This window comes from Mesoplodon mirus (assembly GCF_964341445.2).
Source record: "Mesoplodon mirus genome assembly, chromosome: 16".
Lineage (NCBI taxonomy): Eukaryota > Metazoa > Chordata > Mammalia > Artiodactyla > Ziphiidae > Mesoplodon > Mesoplodon mirus.
Window position 1 is genome coordinate 70,933,200 of NC_138992.1, and position 16,907 is coordinate 70,950,106.

Here is a 16,907-nt window from a genome sequence, read left to right on the forward strand (position 1 = left end):
AAATTTCTAGGAAGGGAATAGCAAAGAAAGTTAGGAAAGATACAGAAACCCAACTTGCTTTCATTTAAAATGTGTATTTCAAACTCAACAGGCCTCGCCTTCACATCTTACAATCAAACTGTGCAAGGATAAGGAAACAGGGTCAAAGAGGTTACACGCTCAGCCCAGGAAGCAGCCGTCCCAGGACTGGGCCAGAACCTGCCCAGCTCCAGAGCCCCTGTCTTCGTCCTGGGGCCGGCCTGAAGGTCTCACCTCCTCGTGGAGACGTACTATGGGTCCAGCACTGGGCTGGCCTTTTGGGGGACCCTCCAGGCCTTGAAAACCTTCCCTGGTGAACGCTTCTGTTACTCTGGCTCATCCCTGGGTGGCCTTCCAATAACATCAGAACCCTGTCCTGAGGAAAGCTCCAGTTGGCCATGTTATAAAGAAGAATGTTTTTAAAAAATGAAAGAGAAAGTACAGTAGAAAGTTCTCCTGAAAGAGCTAAACCCATTTTTAATGTTGAATATATTGTAGATGGAAAAAAAAATCACCAAGTCACGAATTGAAAATCTAAAGGTTATTGAGTTTTATGGACTGAATTAAGATCCACCAGAAGTAAGATGGAAGCAAAGTCTGGTGAGCTGATGTGTTATCCGATCCCAGAAGCTCAGCAAACATCAACATTAGCCCCCCAGCTCTGTAGCACCGCCTGGCACTGCAACACAGCAGGAAGGATCGGGCAAATCAGACATCACACGACCTGTGCAGAAAGCATGCCTTTCAGTGCCCTTCTACTATGGGATATTCTTCCAAGGGCCAATACTTGGCTATCTGTGCCAAGTCCTAAGATGCTAGCCTTATTCACGCCCAGCATTCCCACGACCCAGGACGGGGACAGCGAGGGCAGTGTTGGCAGCCAGAACCCCACTTCCTGGATTCATAAGTATCTTCTCTGATCCACCAAGGTGGCTATGACAACCGGTGAGACATGCAGCCCACCCTCGGTTTAATCAGGTGGGGTATGAGGTATGTAGGTGGAGAATTAGGCAGAGCAAATGGCAAGGCCTATGAGGAGAAAACCTCACCACCTACCCCGACAGAAGAAGCATGAAGTTACATTATTCCTACAGGAATCAGGCTACACATAAAATTAGTAATCTAATGGAAGTTCAAGGGTGTTGCCTTTCTAAAATTAAGAGAGAGAGAGAGAGAGAGAGAGAACAGTGTCATTTTTCTTTTTTTCGCCACAGCACTCGGGGCTTGTGGGATCTTAGTTCCCCGACTAGGGATCGAACCCGCGCCCCCTGCAGTGGAAGCGCGGAGTCTTAACCGCTGGACCGCCAGGGAAGTCCCACAGTGTCTTTTTTCTTAATTCGAACTCTCCAGCTCCCTGTTAAACATTTTAGAGCTCCGTCACACGGACTTCCATGGAAAGGTGGCTGAAGCAAAGCCCAGCGTCTCACGGGACTGACGCTCTCACAGCGGCTTTGCATCCAACACCCCACAGGGGGCTCTGTCTGGGCAGAAGACAACTAGCAAAAAGATCTTTATGTACCACGTGACACGTTTTGCCTCTGCACGGAACTTCATACTTTTCAAAAGCATATTCATATCCATAGACTTTTTAAATGATAATTTAAAAACTCAGCCTGTGACGCCTTCTGCTCTGTATCTTCCGACTCTGACATCCCCAACACATCTCCTACGGCAACACACGCGACACCCTAAAATTCCACTTAAGAAGACTTCAAAGGAAGGCGTCTCCAGAAAAATGCCCCTTTAACACCCTCCTGCTGCCCAGGGCCGCCTCACCTCTCACCTCTCCTCCGATGGGTGCAGTGGGACCTACCTCACCTCTCCCACGCAACCACAAGGCCAGCAGGCCACCGCTCTGAAGTCCACTGCAGCTCACTGGACGGGCAGGAACAAATTCCCGCCAGGCCCATTGTGGCCCATTCCTGCATCCGGCCCAGACATGAGTCAGCAGAACTTGCTGTTAAGGGTCACTGCTGTTGGGCCTCCGTCCCCCCCAGTGAGTGTCAAGGGAATCACGGGCTATCAGAGACGGCAGGGTCTGAACTAAAAGCGGCTGACAGCTCCCCCCCTGCTCATCCTGACTTAAGACAAATCAGATAGCGGAAGGGTCATAAGTGGCCTGTCACTGGCCTTTTACATGTACAAGGAAGTCTCTGAGATGGTTATCGTTCCTTTCTCGAAGGAAAGGAATCCCCACGGGGATTAAGAAGACCTCACGGCCCAGTGCCTTTGTCAAAGAGAAGGCAGTCTTCAGAAGGGGAAGGGGGCACCTGGCTGCACCCCTGGCCCGGAGCTTGGACGTAACGACCAGGAGCAGACAGGGCAGGCCAGTGGGCAGACGCGTGATGCTCAAGACACTTCTTCCTTGTTCCTCGCCAACACCTAAAGGGCTCAAAAGTCCTTTGTAACCACATGCCAGAGAAACCTACACTCTCTTCTGCTGGTACAGTATCCAAAATACCTAATTCAGTCTGTTCAACTATCCAATGTCTTGGGTCAAAGCTAAGTCACGGCACGTGAATAAAAGAAAGAACAAGAAAATAGAAGAAGAAAAGCTGCTGGTTTAATTTACTTTATTACCTGATGGGGAGATATCTGACTATCTAGGTTTTCTGTACTTATCAGCAAAACAAGTTTAACGGTTTGCTTTTGTGTCCGAGAAATTTTACATATATAAGAGCACATTAGAAAATATGTATTAAGTTACTCAAAATACACCACTATTGGGCTTGCTGGCGGAATAAAAATATTTCTCAGGTAAATGCTGATACTCTTTTAGATCATAATTGAGAAAACAATATCTGAAGAGTTAACTAAGTTCCTCAGAAGAAAGTAGCAACATAAATATTAATGACAGTGTGGTATGCAAAAAATACACTTAACATGTTTGGGGTACTTTATATGTCTTTTGAAGTAAGAGTGGTAAGTTTACTTTTCACAGTTTAAAAAATATATATCTTCACTCTTAATTGAGAAGTAGCATTTTAGCTTCCTATTAACTTTAATACTGGGGGTGGAGAGGGGGGCAAGGACCAGATGAGTTCCTAGAAACTGCATTAGAAGCAAATCTCCATGGCTTCATTTAAATGAAGCTTCAGTAGTCAAGTCACAACCTTTGGCTAAGTTCCCTTCTTTATGTACATTCAAAGAATCTTTATATAGCTAAATGGACCACTAAATCCTCCAAGAGTCATTCAAAGGAAGCACTTCCTCCAAATTCTCTCTCATTTCACAAGGTCCAAGCATACACAACAGAAAACGCATTGAAGAGAAGACCACAAATCCTCATATCTCAGCTCCGTGAATCCTTCCATATGCAAAATGGCATCCTCTCCAGGCCACAGATGTCTTAGCCTTTATTTTCAATATTAACCGTCAATATTTAAAAGCTATAAAGACACCTGGGGAAAGCACTAGACAGGTAGAAAAATATATATTTAATGTAAAATGGGAAGAGGGGAAAAAAAGATATGGTCCTAATTAGAAAAGAGGCATGTGGTCCATTTTTTTCACCAAGATTTTAAATGTCTCTTTTTGGGGACTTCCCTGGTGGTGCAGTGGTTAAGAATCCGCCTGCCAATGCAAGGGACACGGGTTCGAGCCCTGGTCCAGAAAGATCCCACATGCCGCGGAGCAGCTAAACCCATGCGCCACAACTACTGAGCCTGTGCTCTAGAGCCTGCGAGCCACAACTACTGAGCCCACGTGCCACAACTACTGAACCTGCACTCTAGAGCCCACGTGCCACAACTATGGAAGCCCACGAGCCACAACTACTGAGCCCATGCACTGCAACTACTGAAGCCCGTGAGCCTAGAGCCCGTGCTCCGCAACAAGGGAAGCCACCACAATGAGAAGCCTGCGCACCGCAACGAAGAGTAGCCCCTGCTTGCCATAACTAGAGAGAGCCCGCGCGAAGCAACTAAGACCCAAGGCAGCCAAAAATAAACAAACAAACAAACAAATAAATAAATGTCTCTTTCTGAAATGCCGACACCTTTTTCTGTTTCACTACCATTCTATATAACAGCTTCTGGGCAGATTCTTTTAGGTTCTCCTGCATAGGCAAGACAGACCCAATTATATCTTGGTTGCCAAAAGGGCCACTTTGCTGGGAATGGCCACAAATTCAAGCCTCAGTGGCTTTCAGGGATGACAGGTAGTGAGAAGGACACCGTGAAGGCACACAAAGAAAATCAGCCCCACTAATGACAGCCACCTTTCTCATGTCATCTATGACTGTGAGTATGTGAATGACACAAAACCAGCTCTCTCCTGTGTGGACATAATGTAGACCCGCAGCGGGTCACTGCCGTCACCAGCCGCTCAAAGGGCAGCACGTTTGTTCGGAGAATCTCACCAGTGATAAGGCATAGAGGGCCAAACAAGAAAGATGTGAGTAGTTCTACAGTAAATGTTTCCTTCCATTTCTGTTTATCCCCTCTGTTTCAGCCCTCTGTAGGAGAATTATTTTCTGTATAAACAAATTCATCAAGTTAACTTATTCAAGGATGGAAATAACTGGTATCACATAACGTTCTGCAAAACAAAATTGCCACTGCAGTATTCCAGCGCCTAAAGCAACCTGCTCTGGCAATTCAGCCCCAGCACTGACATAACCCAAACCTCCTATTACCTTCATCACTGCATATTCAATTTACATAATTATTCTGCTATGCTATTCAGAATTTACATGTAGCTGTGTGCAATCTACTTATCCTTGCTTCAGGGATGTTTTTTCCTTCCTAGACTTAGAGGAACAACAAGACCACAACTTGAGATACTCCATTCCCCTGACCACCTGAAACACTGTAGCTCAACACAGTAATGGGTTGGCTGGTTAATTCAATGACAATCTCTATTCAGTTACCATATTCTTGGACAGCCACCCCCATCTGAACATCCACGACAGGAAAACCTCTCAGGCGTTATCCCCACCACACTTCATCCTAAATCAGCAAGTGGCCCTCCAAGGTCAAGTCGCCAGGGCCAGCAGAGGTGCCGCAAATGCTCTCAGCGGCCTTCCTGGATGCACCCCCTTCCCACTTGCACTTCTCCAAGCTCTAAAGAAGGGCGCCCCTCAATTACTTTCACACCACTCGGGGAAAAACGACTGTCACCTACAGCAGCCATCAACTGAGACTACTAGTCAAAAGCAAAAATAAAGAGAAAAAAAGTACTAGACTTCCTCCTTAGGAGAAGATAATCACGCGCCTTCCTCCTGCCAAAAGTGTGTGACTCCAGCGCAAAGCTATCACTCAGACTCAGCCACGTCAGCTGCTCACCCTGCACAGAGACTCACACCTCAGGCTGGGCAGCTGAGGGCACAGATGGGCCTGCACTAAAGGGTCTCCTACCGGGTAAAGGCAGAGTCTGCACCTGCACCAAGGAGGCGGGGGGCCCAGGAACGACTGGACTTGATGCCCCAAGTTCCTAACACCTGTTTATGGTCATTAGGAAAATTCAGTAAGTTCCACTGTTAAACAGGGCAATTTAATATCTGTCCCAACATATCCTACAGGATGTAAGGGTGTGCTAAAGTACGTTTTTAAAGATAGGGTCAGGGCTTCCCTCGTGGCACAGTGGTTGGGAATCCGCCTGCCAACGCAGGGGACACGGGTTCGAGCCCCGGTCTAGGAAGATCCCACATGCCGCGGAGCAACTGAGCCCATTTGCCACAATTACTGAGCCTGTGCTCCAGAGCCCATGAGCCACAACTACTGAAGCCTGCGCGCCTAGAGCCCATGCTCTGCAGCAAGAGAAGCCACCGCAATGAGAAGCCCATGTACCACAACGAAGAGTAGCCCCCGCTTGCCGCAACTAGAGAAAGCCCACGTGCAGCAACGAAGACCCAACGCAGCCATAAATAAATAAATAAATAAATTTATAAAAAAAGAAAAGAAAAAAATAAAGATAGGGTCAGTCTGAGGTAGACTGAGAGCTTGAAAGAATATATTTGGAAATTTATGGTAAGTATCCAAGATACAGTGGGGGTTTTTAAATCAATTTTTACCATTTGGTAATAAATTCAAAAAATTAAGATAAAAACTTAAGACATGTATTTTGAGGCTACAGTTAGTTTTGGTGATATATGATCTGAGTTCCAGAAAACTTCTTCAGAACACACACTCTTTTTTTTTTTTTTTGCGTTACGCGGGCCTCTCACTGCTGTGGCCTCTCCCGTTGCGGAGCACAGGCTCCGGACGCGCAGGCTCAGCGGCCATGGCTCACGGGCCCAGCCGCTCCGCGGCACGTGGGATCTTCCCGGACCGGGGCACGAACCCGCGTCCCCTGCATCGGCAGGCGGACTCTCAACCACTGCGCCACCAGGGAAGCCCAGAACACACACTCTTACATTGTAAGTTTGTTTAAAAAAATACATTCTTTTAAGATTTTGCTTTGATTTCTTTCTCCTTAGGAGAAATAAAGCACATGCTTCCTCCTACCAAAAGCACAATACTCAGACTTATGCAACTATGTATTTTTTTAAAACCCCCTCATAAATCAGACTGAAAGTCTAACCGTCCTCTGGGCTCACATCCCTAAGACTTAACACAGTACCTACAAACAGTAAGTCCTTAATAAAATATTGCTTAAGTAAATGAAAATAGAATTTATAATAAATTCTGAGGCTAGAGGAGTGTTCATAATGGGAGAAAAACATAATGGCTTTCAATTAAGAGACCACACACTGAGGCATCAAAGGACACGATAAGTGAATGCAAATATTAAGTTACCTATAAGACTGAGTTATTGAATATACGGTGGTCCCTCAGTATCTGCAAGGAATCGGTTCTAGGACCCCGGCGGATACCCAAATCTGCAGATGCTCAAGTCCTTTGTGGAGGGCCAACTGTAATTCAGTTATTTGGGTACCATAAAAAGTACTGGTGACAAAAGTTTTTTTAATGTCTATGATTCAAAACACTACAGAATAATGTATTGGGTTGTTTAGATATTTTTAGCAGGAAGTTGAAAACCCAAGTTTGTCCTCTCACTTTGCGGCATCTTTCTAGTTACAGAAACCACCCTTCTTTGTGTACCTGCTCCTGACACACAAGAAAGCTCAGAAGCCCAGGGCTGCCAGGCCAGTGAGCTCGCAAAGCCCGCGTGGAGCATGTCAATCTCGGGGTGGAACGCCACGCGCCCTGCACAAGCGGGCATTCGCTCATGGCGGGAGGAGGTGGAGCGTGTTTTCTCCTGCGTCCGCAAACAGGTTCAGAGGAACCAAGTCTGACCATACTTCCATCTGGAAACTATATTTTCTAACATGAGCCACATTCTGAAAAACAGATTCAGATGTTTGGAACTGGTTCAGAACAGTTGTAAGAAATGTTCGGTACAAATGAAAAAAATTAGCCTTCAATGTCTTCTCCTCTCAGCTTTTCTTACTGAATAAATATGCCTCCTGGGGGGTCAGAGAGTTGGTGGGGAAGTACCAGAGGGGAAGTATGATGTGGAGGCGGCTATTTCCTAGGACCTAAAATCCATGCTATTCTCCAGTGCATATCTAATGGGTAACTGCTATTTGATTTCTCCCATGTTGCCCACTAGGATTTCAACGCTGCCCCTGGAAGGCTTACTCCGCCTGCCAAGCGGCGAGAATTCATTCTCCCGTTTCAACTTCTGGGAAGCAGGACAGAAAAGCCTAGTGAAATACAGTGACTCGCCTTGCTTCTACAATCCTTCTTACCCAGTTGGGCACCGTCGCTGAGAATGAGGTCGGTGGTCTAAGCTCACAAATGATTGTGCTGCTAACTTGGTTCTATTCGTTAAATGACAGACTTTCACAAAAATACAAGAAAGGGATTTTAAAATAATAGACAGTTTTTATCCAGTAACGTTTCTAAAGAATCTACCAACCGAATCAACAGTTCATAATCATTGAGTCCTGAATCTTAGAATGCATGAACACCTTAACGTTTCAGTTTGGGTATGAGAAACAGCAGCTCAGCAATGAGGACAAATGTCCGAGTGCCCCGTGCCCACCCTGTGCCCCCACCCCCATTCCACAGGCTGTGACCGCTGTGCTTCTGTCTCTACTGTGTCTGGGGGTGGTTGTTTCCGCCCACAGCCTACCTTGACTTTTTGCTGGATTTGGGTTTGGGCGTCGCAGGTTTTGCTTTCTTTTCCTTTGGCTCTTTGGGGATCTTAGGGGCTTTCGGGGTCTTGGGTTCCTTGGGCTCTTTTTTCTCCTTGGGTTCTTTCGGTTCCTTGGGATCTTTTTTTGCCTTCGGCCTTTTCTTTTTCTTTTTCTCTTCTTGGGACCCATCCAGTGAGTTCCTGTGTAGGTCTTGGCTATCAACCCCACCAGGGAAGTCATCTTTACCAAAACTTTTACTGGGATCCTCTGCAACAATGTGGTTGTTTTTCTTTTTCTTCTTCTTTTGCTGCGGCTGCTGTTCTACTGACAGCAGGTAATCATCACTGTTCACTAGCTGAGCGCTCGGTCCACTAACCTGAGTCATATCCGGCACTGGTTTCTCTAGAAAGGGCTCCGATGGAGAATGCTAAGAGACACAAATAGGAATTGAAGTTAGTTTATCATTCTTCGTAGTGAAGAAAGGAACTGAAAGTTAAGTGGCTGATGCTTCTGAAACTTACACTACACTCAAGGTAGCAAACTTAACCAACTATGCATTTGTGAAACCTATCATTTTCTCTCATCCAGAAAAAAAAATAGGTTTCTTCAACAGGAAAGCTTTTAAATAAATAAAGAGGGCAATTTAGTAATACAGTAAAAACTTCTGTTCAGGTGGAAGAAAATTTCTCATTCAGCTGAAGACACTTTCCATGTTCTTAGCACCTAGGTAGGAAATGGTGAAGGACAAAACAGCAGCAAAAGCTAAGACACAAAGATGGAATTCAAGTGGAATTTTCCCCATGCAGGAACAGGAACTCCAATTAAAGATATATAATCAAGTCACTTTTAAAAAGAACAAGTCTACTGAGCATTGTAAGAATCAGATACCATGAAAGTTTGAAATCTGAGTGTAAACACGTAAATCTTATACAGTACAGGTCATTTCTGATTTAAATGACACTCAAATGTCAAATTAAAAGCACATATACAAGCTTAATGACTTTGGGTTGGTTAGATTTCTCATACTGATAGAAAACGCAGACAATGTTTTTCTTAAGTTATTAAAACTTTACATTTCCAAATCTCACTGAGAGAGCGAGAGAGAGAGAGAGAGAGAGAGAGAGAGAGAGAGAGAAAGCGCCCCCACATAGTCAATTTGACATGCCTTGCAGGAGATTTTCAGCATCCACTAAGACCATACCCAGAAATGGTCTTAAATGTGGTGGAGAATACCAACACCTGGGATGGGATGCTGAGTGGTCATGACACAAATCAGGGCAGGGGTAGGGGACCATCTGTCTCCACTGTAAACTCTGACATCTAATGAGCCTTTACAATTCAATGCAATACTTGAAAATGTTATATCTGCAAATGTCACTCATTTCCTGCCTTTTTCATATGCTTCTCCAGACACTAAACAGTAACTGTAATATAAACAGCAACAGCAATAACAGCCACAAGAATGTACTAAACAGTCTTACCATGTGCTGGGCATGTGCTAAGTAAGCACTTTATGCCCGGACACCATTCGATCCCCATGCCAGCCCGGAGAGCTCCATAGAGACAGAGGCTTGCTAAGATGAAGAACGCACCCAAGGAGTTATGGATGCAAGTGACGGAACTGAGAACTGCGCCCCTCACACATGATCCCCAAAAGAGGAGCCGCAGGAAAGCCCAGGTCCAGGTCTGCTGAGGCGCCCAGAAGTTGCTACTCACCACCCACAAAGGGCTACAAATCAGATTCCAATACAACTCACCTCTACTGAGCATCTGCTTCATGTTATACACTCAGCAAGGTGCTTTCAGGAGTGTGTGCACCTGAACTCACACCAAAATGTGATAATTTACCCCCATTTTTCAGAAAAGAAGTAAAATTTTTTTAACAAATTTAATCAGTTATATATATACATATGTTCCCATATCCCCTCCCTTTTGCGTCTCCCTCCCACCCTCCCTATCCCACCCCTCCAGGTGGTCACAAAGCACCGAGCTGATCTCCCTGTGCTCTGCGGCTGCTTCCCACTAGCTATCTACCTCACGTTTGGTAGTGTATATATGTCCGTGCCGCTCTTTCGCTTTGTCACAGCTTACCCTTCCCCCTCCCCATATCCTCAAGTCCATTCTCTAGTAGGTCTGTGTCTTTATTCCTGTCTTACCCCTAGGTTCTTCATCACATTTTTTTCCTTAAATTCCATATATATGTGTCAGCATACAGTATTTGTCTTTCTCTTTCTGGCTTACTTCACTCTGTATGACAGACTCTAGGTCTATCCACCTCATTACAAATAGCTCAATTTCGTTTCTTTTTATGGCTGAGTAATATTCCATTGTATATATGTGCTACATCTTCTTTATCCATTCATCCGATGATGGACACTTAGGTTGTTTCCATCTCCGGGCTATTGTAAATAGGGCTGCAATGAACATTTTGGTACATGACTCTTTTTGAATTATGGTCTTCTCAGGGTATATGCCCAGTAGTGGGATTGCTGGGTCATATGGTAGTTCTATTTGTAGTTTTTTAAGGAACCTCCATACCGTTCTCCATAGAGGCTGTACCAATTCACATTCCCACCAGCAGTGCAAGAGTGTTCCCTTTTCTCCACACCCTCTCCAGCATTTACTGTTTCTAGATTTTTTGATGATGGAGGAGGCCATGTGGCTACCCAAGGCCACACCATGGGGGACAGAGGTGACATCTGAATCTAGGTTTCCTAAATCCAGTGCTCTTCTGACTCTGTCCGGCTCCTAAAACCTCACACACGGGCATCCTCCTAGGAAAGGTGCCGCAGGCTTCACTCTATTTCCAAAGTGCTCAGTAATCCAAAGAAACATTTTGAAAAAGAAGTCACTTCCAGAAAAGAAACTGGTTTTCCTGTTCCCAATAAAACCTACTATGGTTACTGAAGAAACCTACATGCAGTTCTCCACCTGCACTAGTGTAAGAGAAGGAGCCAGAACTGTGAGGAGAGAGAGAAAATTCTAGTCTGGGCCCTGCCATGAGCTTTATAATCTGGGGAAAACCATTTCACTTCTTCTTCATCTGCAGAATGAAGTGTTTGCTTTAGATGATTTCCAAAGTCTCTTCCAAAATCCTACGGTATGAGAAAATCTTAAAATACACATTGCCCTTTCTTGGTCAGAGCTGAGAAATAAAGATGCTGAAGGAGAGTAAGGACAGACAGGAGGAGAGAGAAGCCAGGGCAGAAGACTGAGAATATGAGCACATGGATGCAGTGTCCATCCGGGGGTGACACGACCGACCAGGTCCTGAGAAAAGCCACTCACCTGCCCCTGGGTTTTCCCTCATAGACATGCTTAACAAACATCAACCAAGGAACTCTCCAAATTAGCCTTCGCTGAGAATTCATGGGATCTGACTTAACGGTTTTACTATACCTAAGTTGCTGAAGTAGAATTAATTGTTACATATTATTTCCTAATGTAAGTAAAAAGGAAAAAGCCAAATCTTTTCATAAGAGACACAGAGATCAAACTTATTTGGGACAAGCTATTTCTCAGGAGGTGGAAGAAAAAACATTTCCTGGAAAGGGAAGGAAAGAGGAAAGTCTACCAGTAAACAATGCTTACAGCTTAGAACGGTGAAGTAATTCCAGGTATGTGTACCTTTCTTTTTTTTTTTTTTAATTTTTGAATTTTATTTATTTTTTTATACAGCAGGTTCTCATTAGTTACCTATTTTATACACATCAGTGTATACATGTCAATCCCAATCTCCTAATTCATCCCACCACCACCACCACCACCCCCCGCCATTTTCCCCCCTTGGTGTCCATACGTTTGTTCTCTACATCTGTGTCTCTATTTCTGCCCCGCAAACCAGTTCATCTGTGCCATTTTTCTGCATGTGTACCTTTCTTTAACCTGCATGGCATTAACTCCGGTAACCAAATGCCAGCTTCTGATGAGAGATACCTGGTCCACGTTTGTCAATCAGAAAAAGCGTGTAACACATGATACCAGAGGACTGAAAATTTATCTGCACTTGAGCACACAAATCATTTTGGATGCTCCTTTCAGTAATACATGAAGCCATAAATTAGTATCCCTTAAAAATTTAATCTTCCATAGGAAGGAAAAAAATGTAAAGACCAAATACAAAAAGGATAGTAGTCCTGTTTGATATGCGGCAGAACTGTGTTTTGGTACTGCTTGAAATAGGGTGGAAAGGTGCTCGGAAATATTATAGTGTTTACCAGGCCCACATCTCCTTAAATCTTTTAGAGAAAAGCTGTTTTTGTAAACATTTAACAAAGAACAGATGGCCTGCCTTAATCATGTGGGGAAAAAACCTGGAGCTCCCAGTAATACCCTGACAAAGTCTCCCAGGCCCGCCGTTCCCCTCCCAACGCCCCGCGCGTGGTACAGTCTTCTCTAATGCTATTTAATTTTACAGCGGACATTTCCCATCAATTCCCACTGCCTGACAGGTAATCAATGCCATTAACATCTGATATCACCATACAGGGCATTCCTCATACCTCTCATTTACTAGGGCAAAAGCAGAGAATGTTAGACACCAAAGGTATTTTTAAATACACCCTTTAGGACTTCCTGCTTGATATATTTGCTATCATAATTCCATATGCCTTTTGGAGCATTATGGAATATATAAGGACTATGCGTGGACTTCTGAAACTGAAACAGAATGACGGATAGCTGAACAATAAATTAAAACGATCCAAGGTGCGTGTTGTCCAAAAAATTACCATAAACTAAAGATAGTTGTTTTTAGCCTTAACTTCACTTTTCGTAACATATAAATTAGACAAACACATAAACAAGTGGCCTCATATAAAACAGCAGAGTAGACAGGATGTAAATTTAACCAAAGGAGAGGGGCCGGGGAGGCGAGGCCAACCCCTCCGTTACCTTTAAGCAAACGTGACCCAAAACGCTCAGGAGCCTCCGTCAGAACAACATAAAAACAATGTGTAAGAAGACACTTTTCATCCATCTCCACTGTGTTTTCCCTCCAACATTAACCAGCATTTTCTGACTTTAAAGGCTATCTTATTTAACCATATTTTGTCTTAATTATAGTCTTGCAGCCTCAACCTGCTTCCAAGGTCAAGCACCATGAATGAGCAAATAGTGTGCAATGTCTCCAGTATGGACAATCCCTGCAAACCCACACCATTCGGTAATACAGGACGTCTCTGGGCAAACGTTCTACTTACTGGGTGACACGAACACATCTAAAATCAAAACACTACTTTATAATAAGGAAAAGATACTACCAACTGGATGAGAGTAACATGGCACGTCCAGGAGACACGCCCCGCCCCACAAATGAGGCTGAAGGCAGACAGGCCCTCGCAAGCTCAGAGAAACGCCGGTTCTGGGGGAGAAGCGGCAGGCCAGCTACGACCCACGTGACAACAGGTACAAGCTTAACACGCTCCACTGGGATTGAAGCGGCTTGTAAAAATACAAATATTAAGTAGTCATTTAAGACTGAAAAGTACAATTCAGTTTTGGGTTTTTTTTAAAAAATCACTTTGGAGACACGTTCCTACTACCGGCCTTCTTCACTTCTATTTACTTTTCCAGGATCCCACAGGGTCTCAACCCCTCCACACTCTTCTCAAAAGGAATTCCAATATGAACCCTGAAGCTCCATCTCCAGCCAAAGGAGTGTACCAGGGTTCAAAAGATCATTTAGCGAATGTTCAGTAAGTCCCACTGAGATTTTCACATCTTTTTCTTGTCAATGACACTGATAAAAAGAAGACTGCTCAGTAATACTTGGTGCCCAATTCATTCATTCATCCAACAGACAGTTGAGGACCTAACAGTAAACCAAGCAGCCCTGGTACCTGCCGGGGGAGAACGGAGCACCGAACCCAGGCTGATGCCAAGGGGGGTTCTTGGAAAAAAGGCAGCCAGGCTGGGACGGAAGGGGAGACACACGCTGGCCAGGGGCTCCTGCCTCCGTGGACCAGCCCAAGCAACAAACCACGTCCAGGATGGGGCGACAGAGGGCACAAAAATGCATCACAAGCAGCTTTTAAAACCTGCTTTGTGGGGAGGAGATCAAGATGAACAGATGTTAGTTTGAATGGTCAACTGAAATAGTTTAACTTTGATACAAAATAATACGTACAGAAATAATCTTAAGAAAAGAATCAAGGATTAGAATATTTTCTGGGCTTCCCTGGTGGCGCAGTGGTTGGGAGTCCGCCTGCCGATGCAGGGGACGCGGGTTCGTGCCCCGGTCCAGGAGGATCCCACATGCCGCGGAGCGGCTGGGCCCGTGAGCCATGACCGCTGAGCCTGCGCGTCCGGAGCCTGTGCTCCGCAACGGGAGAGGCCACAGCAGTGAGAGGCCCGCGTACCACAAAAAAAAAAAAAAAAAGGATTAGAATATTTTCTGCTTGACTAAATTTGGTACCAGAGTCACGGCCTCAAGTTCAAGCCTTTCATAGATCAGTTAGTTTTATTCAGCTCATTTTTAAAGACAATTTCTAGGAAAAAAATATTGAGTGAATACTTTTATGGACACAAAGATGAACAACATCATGCTTGTTGGTCATACGACTTGAGAAGGCAGAAAGTATAGAACAACATTTTCTAAGTTTAGGATTTTAAGACGTGTTCCAAGAAAAGAAGACTCAGGTCACGGGAGTTTTGAGAATTCCGGGTTAAACAAAGTTAAGCATTTTTCTTTACTGTAAAACTCTCCAAGCCCTTACTACACTCTGAGGGGGAATAGGACACAGTGTGCCATACAGGAAAAAGATATTCTTTTTCCAAGAATATCCTGAATAAAAGTGCTCTTCAAAATACACTCTGGATTATACTGATACAGTTAATCCATCACCTCTGTGGCAGGGATGTGAGAGTGTGAGAGAGAACAAGAGAGACGGCACGTGCCAGTCTCAAAGCAGTGGTTATCAAATGCTTCAAAAGATAGTATGTGACTCTACGAATAAATACTACTTTATATAAATGCCCTGAAACTGCTTACTCAATTATGCTCAGATGTAGGAATAAAACAGGAACATTAGGATAATCATATAATCTTCTGACTTGTACAGTTTCCATTATAATATATATGCAGTGAAGGTAATTACTAAGTTAAATAAAATGAATTTTGAAATATAATAACTTATCTTAGTGTGTCCCTCAGAAGAATCATTAAATTTTAGAATTGAAAAAAAAATTTTAATTACTGTGAAGTATCTCATCTAAAAATCATCTGAAGGCATTTTTGAACCTTTGGTTTTCTGCTTCCATTTTGTCCTTAGAATAGATCTGCCATATGCCCAGAATCTTTAACAGCTACAAATTAACGTGAGCCACTCTGACAGCATCTACATTATAAATGCATTTTGAATCACTAGAGGCCAAAATAATGAGAAGACTGAACCAACTGGCCATGTGAAATTTAATGTGAAATAGCTTCCCATCACATATTGAATACTGACCACCTTGCAGTCTTCAGGGTGGAACTACGCCACAGGAAGGGTCCCATGGCCTCTGTAACGTGTGACACACTATGCTGTGGTGTTTCTATGGTCAGCTGGACCAGAATAGCCCAGCGGTGAGGCTCCAGCAATGCAAACCTCCTTCCTAAGTGTCTGAGAAGCTCTAAGTGGCGCGGACTCCCTATCAGTGGAGGAGAAGAGGGCGTCTGGGCGCCGTTCCTCACTCTCACCGCCGCCCACTGTGTCTGCGCCACCAGGCTCAGGAGGTGCTGGCCCAAGGGTGCGGCTCTGTGGCCACCATGCCAGTTGGGTAACAGGTGAGTTCTACTCAGAAAAAGCACCAGGCCAAGTAACAGGCTTGCATTTAAAAACCATGCAGTGAAATAACGTTTGTCTGACACACACACACACACACACACACACACACACACACACACACACACACACACACACACACACACACACACACACACACACACACACACACACACACACACACACACACACGGCACAGAATTGAAGTGATGTTAAAGTTCCGAAGTTTGTTTTTTGTTTTTGATGTTTCTCCACAAGGGCCTGGGAAAACTAGCTTAATTGTTTGGACAAGAGTTGAACGTTGTTTTAACATGTGTTAGTTTTCCAAAAAGTGTATGCGGGTCATCAGACCACGCCCCTGACCTTGAGAATCTCCCATCCCACAGTACTTTTAATAGAAGGAAGGGAAACGCAGAGGGGCCGAGAGGAGCATCACTCCTCTGGGCAGGGGAGAAACAAAAACCAGCACAAACTCGACACAATTCAAAGCCACTCGCTGGAACGATGAGTAACCTCCTAGGCCTCTTGGACCGCACACAGGGGAGCAGGCCCTGCAGGCAGCAGGATCACCCACCCATAAAGATGACACCCATTCTCCTCCAATAGCAGCCCCCCAAGAAGAAACAGGGTCTGCAACTGTGGCATCATGGTGCCTCTGACTTACAATAAGCAAACCAAACTCTGAGCCCACTAGGGGAATCTGAGACACAGCCATACTTTCACACTCTTGCTCTGAATGTCTTGGTTCCTAAAGGCGGTAAATCATCAAGTGTTGTCTTTTACCAGACACTGCCTGCTAGAAGTAAAAACAGAAAAGATAACGTATGTGCTCAGGGTCCTTAGCAAAGTCAACTGTATTGTCTCTCCCGTCCCTCATTTTTTCTTCCTTCACCACGGTGCATATGGTGCCCTACCCTTAAGAGGCTCCGCTCCACAAATAGCAGGGAATGAGGGTCGAGAGAACCAATCCCAGTTCGCAGGCATTTCTCTTCCTTATTTCAAGTTATCTCTGAGGTCCATACTGTTCTCAAAGGAGTGTC

The 16,907-nt window shown here is 44.7% G+C and overlaps 1 protein-coding gene across 4 annotated transcripts in view; it reads right to left on the reverse strand.

Moving 5' to 3' along the window:
* The window catches only part of CHD7 (chromodomain helicase DNA binding protein 7), a 181,491-nt gene that overhangs the window by 73,916 nt on the left and 90,668 nt on the right, over positions 1-16,907 (reverse strand). For all 4 annotated transcript variants that reach the window (XM_082601631.1, XM_082601630.1, XM_082601628.1 and 1 more), the window contains exon 3: positions 8,098-8,528. In XM_082601631.1, the coding sequence (XP_082457757.1) occupies positions 8,098-8,528 (431 nt within the window). The remainder of the gene's footprint in view (positions 1-8,097; positions 8,529-16,907) is intronic.